Below are 14527 nucleotides of genomic sequence, written 5' to 3' on the forward strand. Positions count from 1 at the left end.
AGTTTTGTTCACTGCTGTCTCCTCAACAGTTAGAATGGTGTCTGTGACTAGTGCATGAAAAAATACCTGTCAAATGAATGAATGAACATGGAGGACAGCTGATTCTTGAGAAAAATTGTGAAACCTTTATTACAAAAGGAGGAAGTACTTGCCAGGCCATAGTAGATGTCTGTCCATCTTGCATGCAGGAGGGGGACAGCAATGGTAATATGAGCCCTTTTCACACTCTTAATTCTGAACATATACCTAGCTCTGCTATAGGAATCCATCCTCTTGAATTGATGTTGAATCTTTGTGGGTTACACTCAAAACAGCATGATGAATAGATGTGGAGGTGATGGCAGTATCATGGGTCCCATCCACCTTCCAGACTAATTGAATCAGATTGCTGGAGTGTCTTTAGGGGTGGGGCCTAGGCTTCTGTACTTTTTAAAAGCTCCCCAAAGTATGCAAGCAGCTAGGATTGGAGCGGTTCCTTGTTCCTGTCACGCCTATTGCCTTATCTGTCAGGGACCTCTGACCCCTTAGCCTTTTCCCACAGCTCTTCACCCTCCTCCTGGTCCCATCTCCTGCCCCCCACCCTAGACAAGATCCTGGAGTGCATTCCTCATGGTTCACATCTGACACCTTAATCATGTCCCTCTCTGTGCCTATTGCTTTCCTTTTTAAAAATCCCATTCCATAGGTTGCCTTTTCATTTGCTTGATAAGTTTTTGTTTTTCTGAGCAAAAAATTTTTGACATAGTCCCACTTGTTCATTTTTGCTTCTGGTGTCAAACGCAAAATACCATTGCCAAGATCTGTGTCAAGGGGCTCACGCTGCTATATTTTCTTTGATGACTTTTACGATGCCAGGCCTTAATTTCGAGTCTTTAGTCCATTTTGAGTTAATTTTTGTGTGTCATATAAGATAGTGTTCTAGTTTCATTCTTTCACATGTAGCTGTCCAGTTTTCCCCAACTCATTTATTGAAGAGACTGTCCTTTCCCCACTGTATATTCTTGGTTCCTTTGTCATAGATTAATTGACCGTATATGTGTGGACTTGTTTCTAGGCTCTCTATTCTGTTCCATTGTTCTACGTGTCTGTTTTTACGCTACCAACCTTGTTTTATTTGTTTATTTATTTTGAAATTGCTTATTCTGTTTTTCTCTGTTGTGACTCTTTCGAAACTTTGTCCTTCTCCTCATGTTCCCCCTAGACTGCTTCCCTCAGGGAAAGACTTTATCTTTACGGAGAAACTGAGGTTCTAAGTTTTGCTTTTCTTTGGATTTGTGTCACCACAGTGTTGTATGTGCCTGACCCTATCCTGACTCCCGCTCCTCCCTCCTCACGTCTTGGACAAGGCTGACGTTTCCACAGCTGTTCTGGCTCCGCCTCGTGCGGCTTCCCCTTTGGTGGTCTGTCCCTCTGTTGTGTTGCTGCTTTTCCCCTCTGTGCTGGCTTCAGCTTTCCCAGCCTAAAAAAAAAAATGAAATGTGGCTTGGACTCTCACTTTAAAAAACAAAAATTCCTTCCCGTATCCCCAGATCACCCTCCAGCCGTTCTTCTTTCTCCTTCTGCTTGTTTTCTAGTGAAGTTCCTTAAAGGTCACTCCCTGCCTAACTCTGCCATCCTCCTGAAGCTGATATAACAGGAGACACCACCGTCCTTATAATCACTCAGTGCACCTGGCTCTTTTCAGTCCTTACCTCTAAATCCAGATGGCTCATGGAGACCTCACTGTATACCCTGGTCAAGAGATGGGTGATCAGAGCTGGCACTATAGCAGTGTGAGTACCTCCCTATACCCGAGTCTCTCATGCCCACCTCATCCTCTCCCTACTGTCTTTTTTTCATATTGGAATATAGTTGTTTGTAATGTTGTGTTACTTTCTGCTGTACAGCAAAGTGGACTCAGTTATACATATATCCACTCTTTTTTAGATTTCCTTCCCATTTAAGTCACCACAAATCACCGAGTAGAGTCCCCTGTGCTATATAGATTGACATGTGACTCTCCCTACTGTCTTGACTGGACTGTTCCAGTAGCCTTCCAGCGAGTCTCCATGCCAGGGCTTTGTTCTCCTCAGGTGAATAGTAGAGTCAGTCTCTAATACCAGATAGAAGAACATGAAGATGGAGTCAGCCTCCCTCTCTAGTTAGGGAGACACCCTCTGTCTACCTTATTATGCTCTTTCCCTGACAACCACTGATGTTTTAATGCCAAATTTTCATTGCTTCTGTATTGCCTTTTATCAGAGTCATCTCCATCTTGGAGAATATGTTTGAGAAAAGAAAAGAACACAACCCTCACACACACACATTTCAGCCTCAGTCATTCTTCTTGCAGCTGTTGAAGTGCTTGATACTCTTCTCTGCCTCAGGCTCAAGTCCATCTCTTGGAGCAGGTCTTACAGGACTCTCTGCCTGATCCCTCCCTGTCTCTCTTCACCACTTCTCCTCTCATGTCTTGATTTGCTCAGATTCCCAAGATGGTAATCCACTCTCTCTTACCTGCAGATCCTCTCCAATGTGAAGTGGGAAGATCACTTACCCCTTTGTACCCTGATTGCTTTCTGTCACTTTGTGTGTGTGTCTGAGGCTGAAAGCACTTAGCAGGCGGGACCTTATGTGTCTTGGTTTCCGCATTCCCAGCTACAGCACCAGGCGAGAATGTGCTCAGTACATGATGGCTGGAGGTGTGGTGGTCAGAGACAGAAGAGTGCGGTGCAGGAGGGAGCTGTGAGATGACAGTCATTCCTAATGTGTGTTGAGCTCTTACAATACACCAGGCATTAGGTTCAGTGCTTGACAGCTGTCTCTCTCAGTCCTCAGCAAAGCTCAGTGATGTGTAGATACTATTAAGTATTATCCTGGTTTCATGGTAAAGAAATGAAGAGTTTAAGCAACTTTTCTGTTATGTCAAGGAGATTGGACTTAACTCGTAGGCTTTTTTGACCATAAAGAAAATAACTAAATTTTAGAAGATTTAAAAAGACATTATAAGATTTTCTTTCCTTTAAAAAAAGAATCACATACCCCCTTTCTCTTAAATCTGAAGATTTTCTTCTGTAATTAAACTCCTCTGGACTCGGCTTCTTTACTCCTTCTTGTTAGTCTGTTTGCTCTCTGTGTCTCTGCAGCAAGACCATTTTTACAACTCAGATCAAATGCCTGATTAATCTAGGGGCCTGACAGCAGACAGCTTTATGCTCTGTCACTTGGATTAAAAGGCTGAAGGTCACTCATATTTATTGTTTATGCACTGTGCTAACCTCCTAGCACTGTTTCGCATTTTAATCCTTACAAAAGCCAAGTACTATTATCATCCCCATTTTTCAGACAAGGAGACTGAGAGTCTGATGGCCTGGATCACTTAACTAGGAATTAGCATGGACCAGGCTTGTGCCTCGTGTCTTTGACCTGAGTTCTGTGCAGTCATCCTCATGGGCACTGCCTCCCCACTTTTGGGAGCCTCCTTTCTGCTGCCTTGGCCTTTCTAGGGAGTTGCTAATCTCTACCTGCTTCAGGACCCTGTGAGCCCAGGGGACTTGCTGGCTGATGTATTAACATCTAGGGACAACTGTGTACTTCATAGGGTTAACTGACTGCCTTAGTTCTAGATCTGAACCTTTTATTTTGCTTCCAGGTGATACTATCATTTAATATTTAAAACACACTCAAATTGTGTTCAGGCTTTGATCTATAAAAACAGCATCTACAGAGCTATTTTTGGTCCTGTTTTTCTAATTTAACCCTCCCAAATTTTGCGTTTGTGATTTCTAGCAACCAGAAGAGTTACAGTGGGCATAGAAGGGGTGGTAGGATCCAAAAGGCTGGTGAAAACATGGCTCAAAGGTTTTATCTGTCACATCCAAGATATAAAAGCTACTTAAGTATTAAATCAACTAAAAATTTTGATGATATTCTTTCTGAAAGTGTTTATGGTGATAAAGTAAATAAAAATTTCTCCCTAATAACATTGCTAAAATATAGTATCTAACGTCATAAAATAGCCTCATAGAAATTTTTTTCTGTCATACCTTCTTAAAAGCCAGCAGATCGCCAGCTTTCTCATAATGTCACTCCAAATCAGTTCAGTTCAGTCACTCAGTCGTGTCCGACTCTTTGCGACCCCATGAATTGCAGCACACCAGGCCTCTCTGTCCATCACCAACTCCCGGAGTCTACCCAAACCCATGTCCATCAAGTCGGTGATGCCATTCCAACCATCTCATCCTCTGTCGCCCCCTTCTCCTCCCGCCCACAATCCTACCCAGCATTAGGGTCTTTTCCAATGAGTCAGCCCTTCACATGAGGTGGCCAAAGTATTGGAGTTTCAGCCTCAACATCAGACCTTGCAATGAACACCCAGGATTGACCTCTTTTAGGATGGATTGATTGGATCTCCTTGCAGTCCAAGGGACTCTCAAGAGTCTTCTCCAACACCACAGTTCAAAAGCATCAATTCTTCGGCGCTCAGCTTTCTTCGCCATCCAACTCTCACATCCATACATGACCACCGGAAAAACCATAGTCTTGACCAGACGGACTTTTGTTGGCAAAGTAATATCTCTGCTGTTAAATATGCTATCTAGGTTGGCCATAACCTTCCTTCCAAGGAGTAAGCGTCTTTTAATTTCATGGCTGCAATCACCATCAGCAGTGATTCTGGAGCCCAAAAAAATAAAGTCTGACACTGTTTCCACTGTTTCCCCATCTATTTCCCATGAAGTGATAGGACCAGATGCCATGATCTTAGTTTTCTGAACGTTGAGCTTTAAGCCAACTTTTTCACTCTCCTCTTTCACCTTCATCAAGAGGCTCTTTAGTTCTTCTTCACTTTCTGCCATAAGGGTGGTGTCATCTGCATATCTGAGGTTATTGATATTTCTCCTGGCAATCTTGATTCCAGCTTGTGTTTCTTCCAGCCCAGCAGTTCTCATGATGTACTCTGCATATAAGTTAAATAAGCAGGGTGACAATATACAGCCTTGATGTACTCCTTTTCCTATTTGGAACCAGTCTGTTCCATGTCCAGTTCTAACTGTTGCTTCCTGACCTGCATACAGGTTTCTCAAGAGACAGGTCAGATGGTCTGGTATTCCCATCTCTTTCAGAATTTTCCACAGTTTATTGTGATCCACACAGTCAAAGGCTTTGGCATAGTCAATAAAGCAGAAATAGATGTTTTTCTGGAACTCTCTTGCTTTTTCGATGATCCAGTGGATATTGGTAATTTGATCTCTGGTTCCTCTGCCTTTTCTAAAACCAGCTTGAACATCTGGAAGTTCACGGTTCACGTATTGCTGAAGCCTGGCTTGGAGAATTTTGAGCATTACTTTACTAGCATGTGAGATGAGTGCAATTGTATGGTAGTTTGAGCATTCTTTGGCATTGCCTTTCTTTGGGATTGGAATGAAAACTGACCTTTTCCAGTCCTGTGGCCCCTGCTGAGTTTTCCAAATTTGCTGGCATATCGAGTGCAGCACTTTCACAGCATCACCTTTGAGGATTTGAAATAGCTCGACTGGAATTCCATCACCTCCGCTAGCTTTGTTCGTAGTGATGCTTTCTAAGGCCCACTTGACTTCACATTCCAGGATGTCTGGCTCTAGGTGAGTGATCACACCATCGTGATTATCTGGGTCGTGAAGATCTTTTTTGTACAGTTCTTCTGTGTATTCTTGCCACCTCTTCTTAATATCTTCTGCTTCTCTTAGGTCCATACCATTTCCGTCCTTTATCGAGCCTATCTTTGCATGAAATGTTCCTTTGCTATCTCTAATTTTCTTGAAGAGATCTCTAATCTTTCCCAATCTGTTGTTTTCCTCTATTTCTTTGCACTGATCGCTGAGGAAGGCTTTCTTATCTCTCCTTGCTATTCTTTGGAACTCTGCATTCAGATGGGAATATCTTTCCTTTTCTCCTTTGCTTTTCGCTTCTCTTCTCTTCCCAGCTATCTGTAAGGCCTCCTCAGACAGCCATTTTGCTTTTTTGCATTTCTTTTCCATGGGGATTTTCTTGATCCCTGTCTCCTGTACAATGTCACGAACCTCCATCCATAGTTCATCAGGCACTCTGTCTATCAGGTCTAGTCCCTTAAATCTATTTGTCACTTCGACTGTATACTCATAAGGGATTTGATCTAGGTCATACCTGAATGGACTAGTGGTTTTCCCTACTTTCTTCAAATACCCAAGTCTAAATATAATTTTCTCTCTTGTCTTATGTTATGGGTATTATGTCTCAGGGAAAACTTTATGTGGGTTCAAGGTGGACCCTTTTCATACCAAATGCTGCTCTGAAGTGAGTTTGAATTATATATTAAAACATGTTTTCTGTAAAATGGTAGTACTAGCCAAAGCAGTATAAAGAATTTTTTTTAAATGTAGTTGTCAGTATTATTTAAAAGATCCTAGACCCTAGATCCTCAGTGAAGCCCAAGTGCTGAGGTAGGTGTGGGTAAGCAAGAATCCTCTGGGCTCCAGCCTCAGCTATCTCTGTGGGCCACGTGGTCATTCGTTGTAAATATGGACAAGGCTTGGAGGGTGCAGATGTTGCCTAGCTTCAGAGAAGCACACAAGGCTCTAGTGGTGACTCTTTTCTAAAATATCCCATCCTGAGTGTTGGACGATGGAAAGGAATATTGCTAACCTCCCAAACTGGAGAACATTCTTACCTTCCTCCGCTGCAGAGGCCTCTGTTTTGGTCAATGGAGAAAGAAGGGGTTGTCACAGTACAATTTCAGGAATGTTAGGAGCTGTGCTCTGGTTCATCTACTGCTGATATAGAGCCCTTGGAGGTCTCTGGAGTGCAAGGGAACAGATAAGAAAGAATGCATTCCTCATAGGCTGAGAAATCTGAAACTTTAGGAATTCCCCCTGATGAAGTCTGTTCCTTTCTAGTTTGAGGAATCTTTCTTTCTTCCTAGCAAGAGACACATGAAACAAATCGCTGATGGTGTGAACAACATTTGAGATAAATGCAACTGTCAGACAGTTTCCCAGGAGTTCTGCAAGGGCACGTGGTGCCTGCAAACTGCTGAGTCTGTGTTTTAATTCAGTGGAATATATGCAGACTCCTTTGGGGACTCTAACACATCTGTAGCCTCAGGCTCAATGCTGCATTATTATAAATTGTTTTATGTGTATGTTCTTGAGTAATTAAGCCATTTCTCCAAAATTTATGGTTAGTGCAAACAGCAGGCCCAGGTCAGAAATGTTCACAAGACATTAAACTCTAATGGAGGTTTGGTTTTTCCTGGCATTCAGAATACGATTTCTGACTATGGTGGAGAAAAATTACCTTGGACGTGTGGTGCCTTACTGAACAGTGACCTTTCAGGTTAATTAAGAATGCTGGAGCCCCAGAGGCTTTCTGAGCAACCTTTTTGTTGCCTGAGGTAACGACAAAATAGAAATGTGGTGTAAATGTTTAGAAAGCAGATGATTTTCAAGGTTGTGAAAAAATGAAGACCAGCTGTGGGAAGAAAGTGCTTTTACATGAATTCAAAAGAGAGATACATTTTTATTCTAAGTAAAATTTGAAACCTCAGACCACCACGCTTTTCTATAAATTGGCTTTTGTGTATCCACATTAAGGCTTTTATTTGCTCCTGGTTAATGTATGAGCACATGGTGAAAAGAGAGAGGAAGATGGGTCAGTTCTACAAAACTGCAACAGAAGCATTGGTTCTTTCAATTTTCTATATAGAAATGTTTGCTCACTCTGTAGACTAAGGCATTTGATCATGCTAGGCATCTAATGACCAGCTTTCTTCTTCTTTTTTCCCAGCTGACTCAGGTGTAGACACTTTGGCAGTGTTTATGGCCAGCAGCGGAACCACAGACGTCACGAATCGGAACAGCCCAGTCACACCACCAAACACCCTCAATCTCCGGTCCTCCCACAATGAACTATTGAATGCCGAAATAAAACACACAGAAACCAAGAATAGCACACCCCCCAAATGCAGGAAAAAATATGCACTAACTAATATCCAGGCGGCCATGGGCCTCTCGGATCCGGCCGCACAGCCCCTGCTGGGAAATGGCTCTGCCAATATCAAGCTGGTGAAAAATGGGGAGAACCAGCTCCGGAAGGCCGCAGAACAAGGGCAGCAGGACCCCAACAGGAATGTCAGCCCCACTGCAGTCATCAACATCACTTCTGAGAAGTTAGAGGGTAAAGAACCCCACCCTCGGGATTCCCCAGACTGTGAGATTTTACCCTCCCAGCCCCGGAGAACCAAGAGCTTCCTGAACTACTATGCAGACCTGGAGACCTCCACCAGGGAACTCGAGCAGAATGTGGGCAACCAACTTGGGGCTGTGGGAGAGAAGGCCCAGCCAGGCCAGGCCTCTCCCACTGTCGGGAACAGCGATGTGCTGCTGCAGAAACCAAACAAGCCCCAGTCTAGCCCCGAGGAGGGCCACATAGCCACAGTATCATCCAGCCCAGAGACCAAGAAGGATCATCCTAAAACGGGAGCCAAAACCGATTGCGCACTCCACCGGATCCAGAACCTGGCGCCAAGCGATGAGGAGTCGAGCTGGACCACTCTGTCCCAAGACAGCGCCTCCCCCAGCTCCACGGACGAGACAGGTACCCAGGAGAGGTGTAGCCTGTGGTGGCACTTTCCCTTCTTGTTGGAATTAATCTCTGCAATTAACCCCCCCCCCCAAAAAATTTTGTTTTGCAGGTGGAGAAGAACTTGAGCCTCTTAGGGAAAAATTGGGCAATTTATGTGAAAAGTACTCAGCATTTTCATTTTGACTCATACATAAATTGTTTGTCCTGGGAAGCATTTTTATAAAAGAAATAAGTCCCTGGTGTTAAATACAGTAAAACATCACTTATTTGGAAGTTATACTGCCAGTGGTTAGGTGAACCATTTCTACATACTATCTCGAAACACTGGGTTTTGTAAGGAAAATAATAAGACAGTTGCCAGGGAGGGATGCAACCTGAGAAAGAGAACAACTATTTTTAAAGTTCTCAGAAAAACGTATTTATGCTCAAGCTAATGAAAAGTTTAAAGTTTAAGAAGTTGAAAGTCTATTCATTAAAGACATTTCCTTTTTGACCTTTACTGGGAAATATGTTATTAGCCTTGTGCAAGTGATACTTGAAAGTGAGAAAGTGGTGTTTCTTTTAATATATTTTCAGAAGTTTTGGATTTTAACTAGTCTAGTTGAGACCAGTCTTTCTTGACTTTTGTCCATATTTGTAACATCTTTGGATTTTTCAGAGAACTGAAAATTGTCACAGAAATGAGCAGGGTCCTAAAACTGAGCTACTTTTTATCTCATCTTCTCATAGTCCCGTTTTTACTGATCATAAGGTTAAAAGATTAGAGAACTGAATTGTATCTGAATTCGCTGTAAACAAGCACTCACAAAGGCTTCTTTCTTTACCCTAACCCTGCATCTAGTGGTTCCCAGGGCTGTGTTAATGTGATACAGATGTTACAGATAGAACCACCAGGGAAGGAAATGGCATTTTCCCAACCTATAAGGCAGAGAAATTACAAGGACTACAGATAGGAAAAGAGAAGGAGAAAATAAGACATTACCTTGTTTAAATAAGGAAAAAAAGGCTCTTTGAAGTGCCCTTTAAAATCACAGTGCTTTACGTGATAGATTTCATCAGCTTCCTGTTGCTGGATATATGGCAGTAGGGAGGTTGAGATGAGCCCATTTCATCTCATAAATGTCTGGGCCTGCACATTATTGGAATTATAATTATGTTTAGTAATGTCACTGAGTTCACAACTCTCTATTACTTTTTACATTTAGAGAATTCATATCCTGTGGCCGATGGAAACTGTCACCTGCTAGCGTCTGAATCTATATAAACAACTCCTTGAGTATCTCATGTTCAAACTTGACCTCGTGTGTTCAGCGCCCTCCACTGAGGCCACTCTGCCTTCCTCAGGTCATGGCAGCCTTTCTGCTGCTCTTCTGAGCACAGCATTCCCTGTTGTAGTCACATTTTAAATCTTACTGAAATGTATTAGGTAGTCTCCCCTGTTCCTCACTCTGTTTGCCTTTTTTCCAATGAAAACCACTACTTTTTTTCTTAAAGCATTTTTTTTTCAGGAGCCATTTTAGGCATATACCCACATTTATAATAAACTTTAAAATTTCCCCCATTTCATAATATTTTTAAAGAGTCTTTATCTTTTCGAGATATATACTAGAATATCATAGAATAATATATAGTATAATATATTCTTATTGAAATAATACGTGTATGACATTTTGTCCATAAGCTAATCCTTGTTAAAGGTGGGTACAAAAGGCTTTATTATTATGTTCTCTCTACTTTTGTGTGCTTAAAATTTTCCATGGTAAAAAATTTAAAAAATGACTGACATTATTTTATGAATGCTTCGCTTTTTCCACTGAAGTATGTATTTTGCAGATTAGTCCATATCAGGACATAGCAGTGTTCTACCTCAGGCTAAGTTTAAGTATTAAGCATGCTGTTCCACCCTCTTAAAGCTCTGTGGTTTAACAATTCCCCTGATGCTGAGTAGTTCTGTCCCCAACCCCTTTGCTTATTGAATGCTGGTGTCAGTGAGGGCTGGCGGAGAGCACAGAGTTTAAACTGACCCCATGCACTGGCTCGGTTCACTGCTGTTCTCTCCAGAGATCCTTTCCAGGGTCTCCTCGGCTCACTACTCATTTGCTCAGTGTCCCGGTGTTACTTGCTGTTGAGTTTCTCTACAGAACCCATTAGAGTGCTTGGCATGTGATGTGTATTGGAGTAGAGTTTTCTGACTTGTTGAGGGGTTAGGTTCATTTTTCATTCTTCAAGTCACTTTTGAAGACCTTGAGTTTTAGAGTAAGGATGACACTATGGTGATGGTCCATAATGGGTCGCTAAGGATAGACATTTTGATTTAGATGTGCTTGGAAAAATGTGTTAGCTGTGACTCAACTCTAAAGCTTTGAGGTTGAGGGGTTTTTTAAACAAATGTTAGAAGCCATCCCTTCAAAATGAGTATTTGGGAGTTCTTTTGGAATTTCTTCAGAGCCCCTTGTGAACTCCCATTGAAAAAACACCCCTTGGGACTTCCCAGGTGGTCCAGTGATTGGGACTCCACACTCTCACTGCTGTGGGCCTGGGTTCAATCCTTGGTAAGGGAACTAAGATCCCACAGACCATGCAGTGTGGCCATAAAAAAAAAAAAAAAAAAGAAAATTGATGATTTTTTATAGGGGCTTAATAAATTTGAAGATATAGAGTATGAAACTGACTTGATCCTATGGAATGGCCATTTTCAAAATTTGGTTCATTACTAATGTGTGCAAAGGCAGGATATACACAGAGAAAACCAAGTCAGATGGCGTGACAGTGGGCCTAATGCTTCATCAACTTAGCATTGAGAGGACAGGCTCTTGGGTCAACTGCTTGAGTTCAGATCTCCACTGGGTTCCATGTAGGCAGTTCGCATAGCCTCTCAACTGTAAAGTGGGGATGCTAATAATGTTTTAGCGTAGATCTGGTGTGAAGATTAAAGGAAGACATCTTTGAAGAGCCCTTAGTGTCTGGCATATAGCAAGAACTTAATAAATATGAGTGCTTATTTTTATTAGTGATAATCATTATCAGTACAGCGGTGGGACATAAAAGTTTACTTCTCTCTTAATTATGAATTATATTTTGGTTTCTGATTTTAGTTAGGACTTTCTGTACCCTAAGAGAAAGGATTGGTGATTTGTCTTCATCTTTGTACTGTCATGACATGCTTGACAATATAGCAGGTGTACTTAGTAAGTAAATAATGATTAATTGAATAAAAATGGAGGTCATCTACATATCCCCAAATGGCCCTGATGTAGTGAGTAAATCATTTGATGTTATATTTTAATCAATGTCTGATTTTGATATTGGGTACTTATTTTATTTGATTTGATATTGGGTACTTACTGAGCATGGCCCCGCCCATCAGAACAAGACCCAGTTTCCCCCTCAGTCAGTCTCTCCCATCAGGAAGCTTCCATAAGCCTCTTATCCTTCTCCATCAGAGGGCAGACAGACTGAAAACCAGAATCACAGAAAACTAACCAATCTGATCACATGGACCACAGCCTTGTCTAACTCAGTGAAACTATGAGCCATGCTGTGTAGGGCCACCCAAGACAGACGGGTCACGGTGGAAAGTTCTGAAAAAAACAGGAGAAGGGAATGTCAAACCACTTCAGTATTCTTGCCTTGAGAACCCCATGAACAGTATGAAAAGGCAAAAAGATAGGACATTGAAAGATGAACTCACCAGGTCAGTAGGTGCCCTATATGCTACTGGAGATCAGTGGAGGACTAACTCCAGAAAGAATGAAGAGACGGAGCCAAAGCAAAAACAATACCCAGTTGTGGATGTAACTGGTGATGGAAGTAAAGTCTGATGCTGTAAAGAGCAATATTGCATAGGAACCTGGAATGTTAGGTCCATGAATCAGGGCAATTGGAAGTGGTCAAACAGGAGATGGCAAGAGTGAACATCAACATTTTAGGAATCAGTGAACTAAAATGGACTGAAATGGGTAAATTTAACTCAGATGACCATTATATCTACTACTGTGGGCAAGAATCCCTTAGAGGAAATGGAGTAGCCCTCATAGTCAACAAAAGAGTCTGAAATGCAGTATACTTGGATGAAATCTCAAGAATGACAGAATGATCTCTGTTCATTTCCAATGCAAACCATTCAGTATCACAGTAATCCAAGTCTCTGCCCCGACCAATAATGGTGAAGAAGCTGAACAGTTCTATGAAGACCTACAAGAAAAAAAAAGCAAGAGAGTTCCAGAAAAACATCTACTTGCTTTACTGACTATGCCAAAGCCTTTGACTGTGTGGATCATAGCAAACTGGAAAATTCTTCAAGAGATGGGATTACCAGACCACCTACCTGCCTCCTCAGAAATGTGTATGCAGGTCAAAAAGAAACAGTTAGAACCGGACTTGGAACAACAGACTGGTTCCAAATCGGGAAAGGAGTATGTCAAGGCTGCATATTGTTACTCTGCTTATTTAACTTATATGCAGAGTACATCATGAGAAGTGCTGGGCTGGATGAAGCACAAGCTGGAATCAAGATTGCCGGGAGAAATATCAATAACCTCAGATATGCAGATGACACCACCCTTATGGCAGAAAGTGAAGAAGAACTAAAGAGCCTCTTGATGGAAGTGAATTAAAATTCAACATTCAGAAAACTAAGATCATGGCATCTGGTCCCATCACTTCATGGCAGATAGATGGGGAAACAGTGGAAACAGTGACAGACTTTATTTTGGCGGGGGGGGCTCCAAAGTCACTGCAGATGGTGACTGCAGCAATAAAATTAAAAGACGCTTGTTCCTTGGAAGGAAAGTTATGACCAACCTAGACAGCATATTAAAAAGCAGAGACAGTACTTTGCCAACAAAGGTCCATCTAGTCAAGGCTATGGTTTTTCCAGTAGTCACGTATGGATGTGAGAGTTGGACTATAAAGAAAGCTGAGCACCAAAGAATTGATGCTTTTGAACTGTGGTGTTGGAGAAAACTCTTGAGAGTCCCTTGGACTGCAAGGAGATCCAACCAGTCCATCCTAAAGGAAATCAGTCCTGAATATTCATTCGAAAGACTGATGCTGAAGCTGAAATTCCAATATTTTGGCCACCTGATGCGAAGAACTGACTCATTGGAAAAGACCCTGATGCTTGTAAAGATTGAAGGCAGGAGGAGAAGGGGACGACAGAGGATGAGGTGGTTGCATGGCATCACCAACTCAATGGACATGAGTTTGAGTAAACTCCGAGCATTGATGATGGACAGGGAGGCCTGGCGTGCTGCAGTCCATGGGGTCGCAAAGAATTGGACATGACTGAGCGACTGAAGTGAACTTATTTTATAACTTATCTGAAAATGTTGCTTCATAATGGGAGGATACTGATTAATCATTTATTGTGGAAGGCGCAATGAAATTCTGGGTTCCAGATCTTGTTTGGGGACTTTCTCACACTCAGGCAACCATGCTGGGATGTGAACCAAGGTCTCTAGACATAGCATTCAACATTTTTCCACTGTATCATAGTTTTGAGACCTTGGCTTGTGGCACCAGTGGCTGAATACATCAGACTTTATACACTTCAACCAGAATATCTTTATAATCTAGAAGATGGAAAATTATATTTTAGAGAATCTTTTCATTCTTATAAGCAGTTGAGTTTCAGCTCAACTCTTAGCTCCTCTGTGAAATCTTTCCAGGCCCTCTGAGCTGTTGAAAGTCCTTTTTCTGTACCTCAAGGCAATATTTCCAAGTCTCGGGTTATCACATTCCTCTCAGCAGTTTGTGACCTTATTGAAAGATTTTTGTTTGGACTTGGAGCTCTGTGAAAGCAGGGGCAAAGTCTTTATCATGTGTGGATACGAACCTTTTCTCACAGTAGGTAACACATAGTGACAAGCTCCATAAATCTTATCTGTTTGCTGGTTGGGTAGATGGAGCTGGACCACAAATGTGCATACTCTCTGTGGTTTGCTACATC

At 42.0% G+C, this 14527-nt stretch overlaps 1 protein-coding gene across 21 annotated transcripts in view; it reads left to right on the forward strand.

Annotated features, from left to right (window-relative positions):
* The window catches only part of APBB2 (amyloid beta precursor protein binding family B member 2), a 368065-nt gene that overhangs the window by 170498 nt on the left and 183040 nt on the right, over nt 1-14527 (forward strand). For 19 of the 21 annotated variants that reach the window (XM_081591485.1, XM_081591544.1, XM_081591572.1 and 16 more), the window contains one exon: nt 7780-8589. In XM_081591485.1, coding sequence (XP_081447611.1) covers nt 7780-8589 — 810 coding nt within the window. Of the gene's footprint in view, nt 1-1574; nt 1773-7779; nt 8590-14527 lie in introns of all 21 variants that reach the window. The other 2 variants (XM_081591655.1, XM_081591664.1) reach the window with 1 other exon arrangement.

Source organism: Giraffa tippelskirchi, chromosome 1 (assembly GCF_054371585.1).
Source record: "Giraffa tippelskirchi isolate mGirTip1 chromosome 1, T2T-mGirTip1v1.2.pri, whole genome shotgun sequence".
In the NCBI taxonomy this organism is placed as follows: domain Eukaryota; kingdom Metazoa; phylum Chordata; class Mammalia; order Artiodactyla; family Giraffidae; genus Giraffa; species Giraffa tippelskirchi.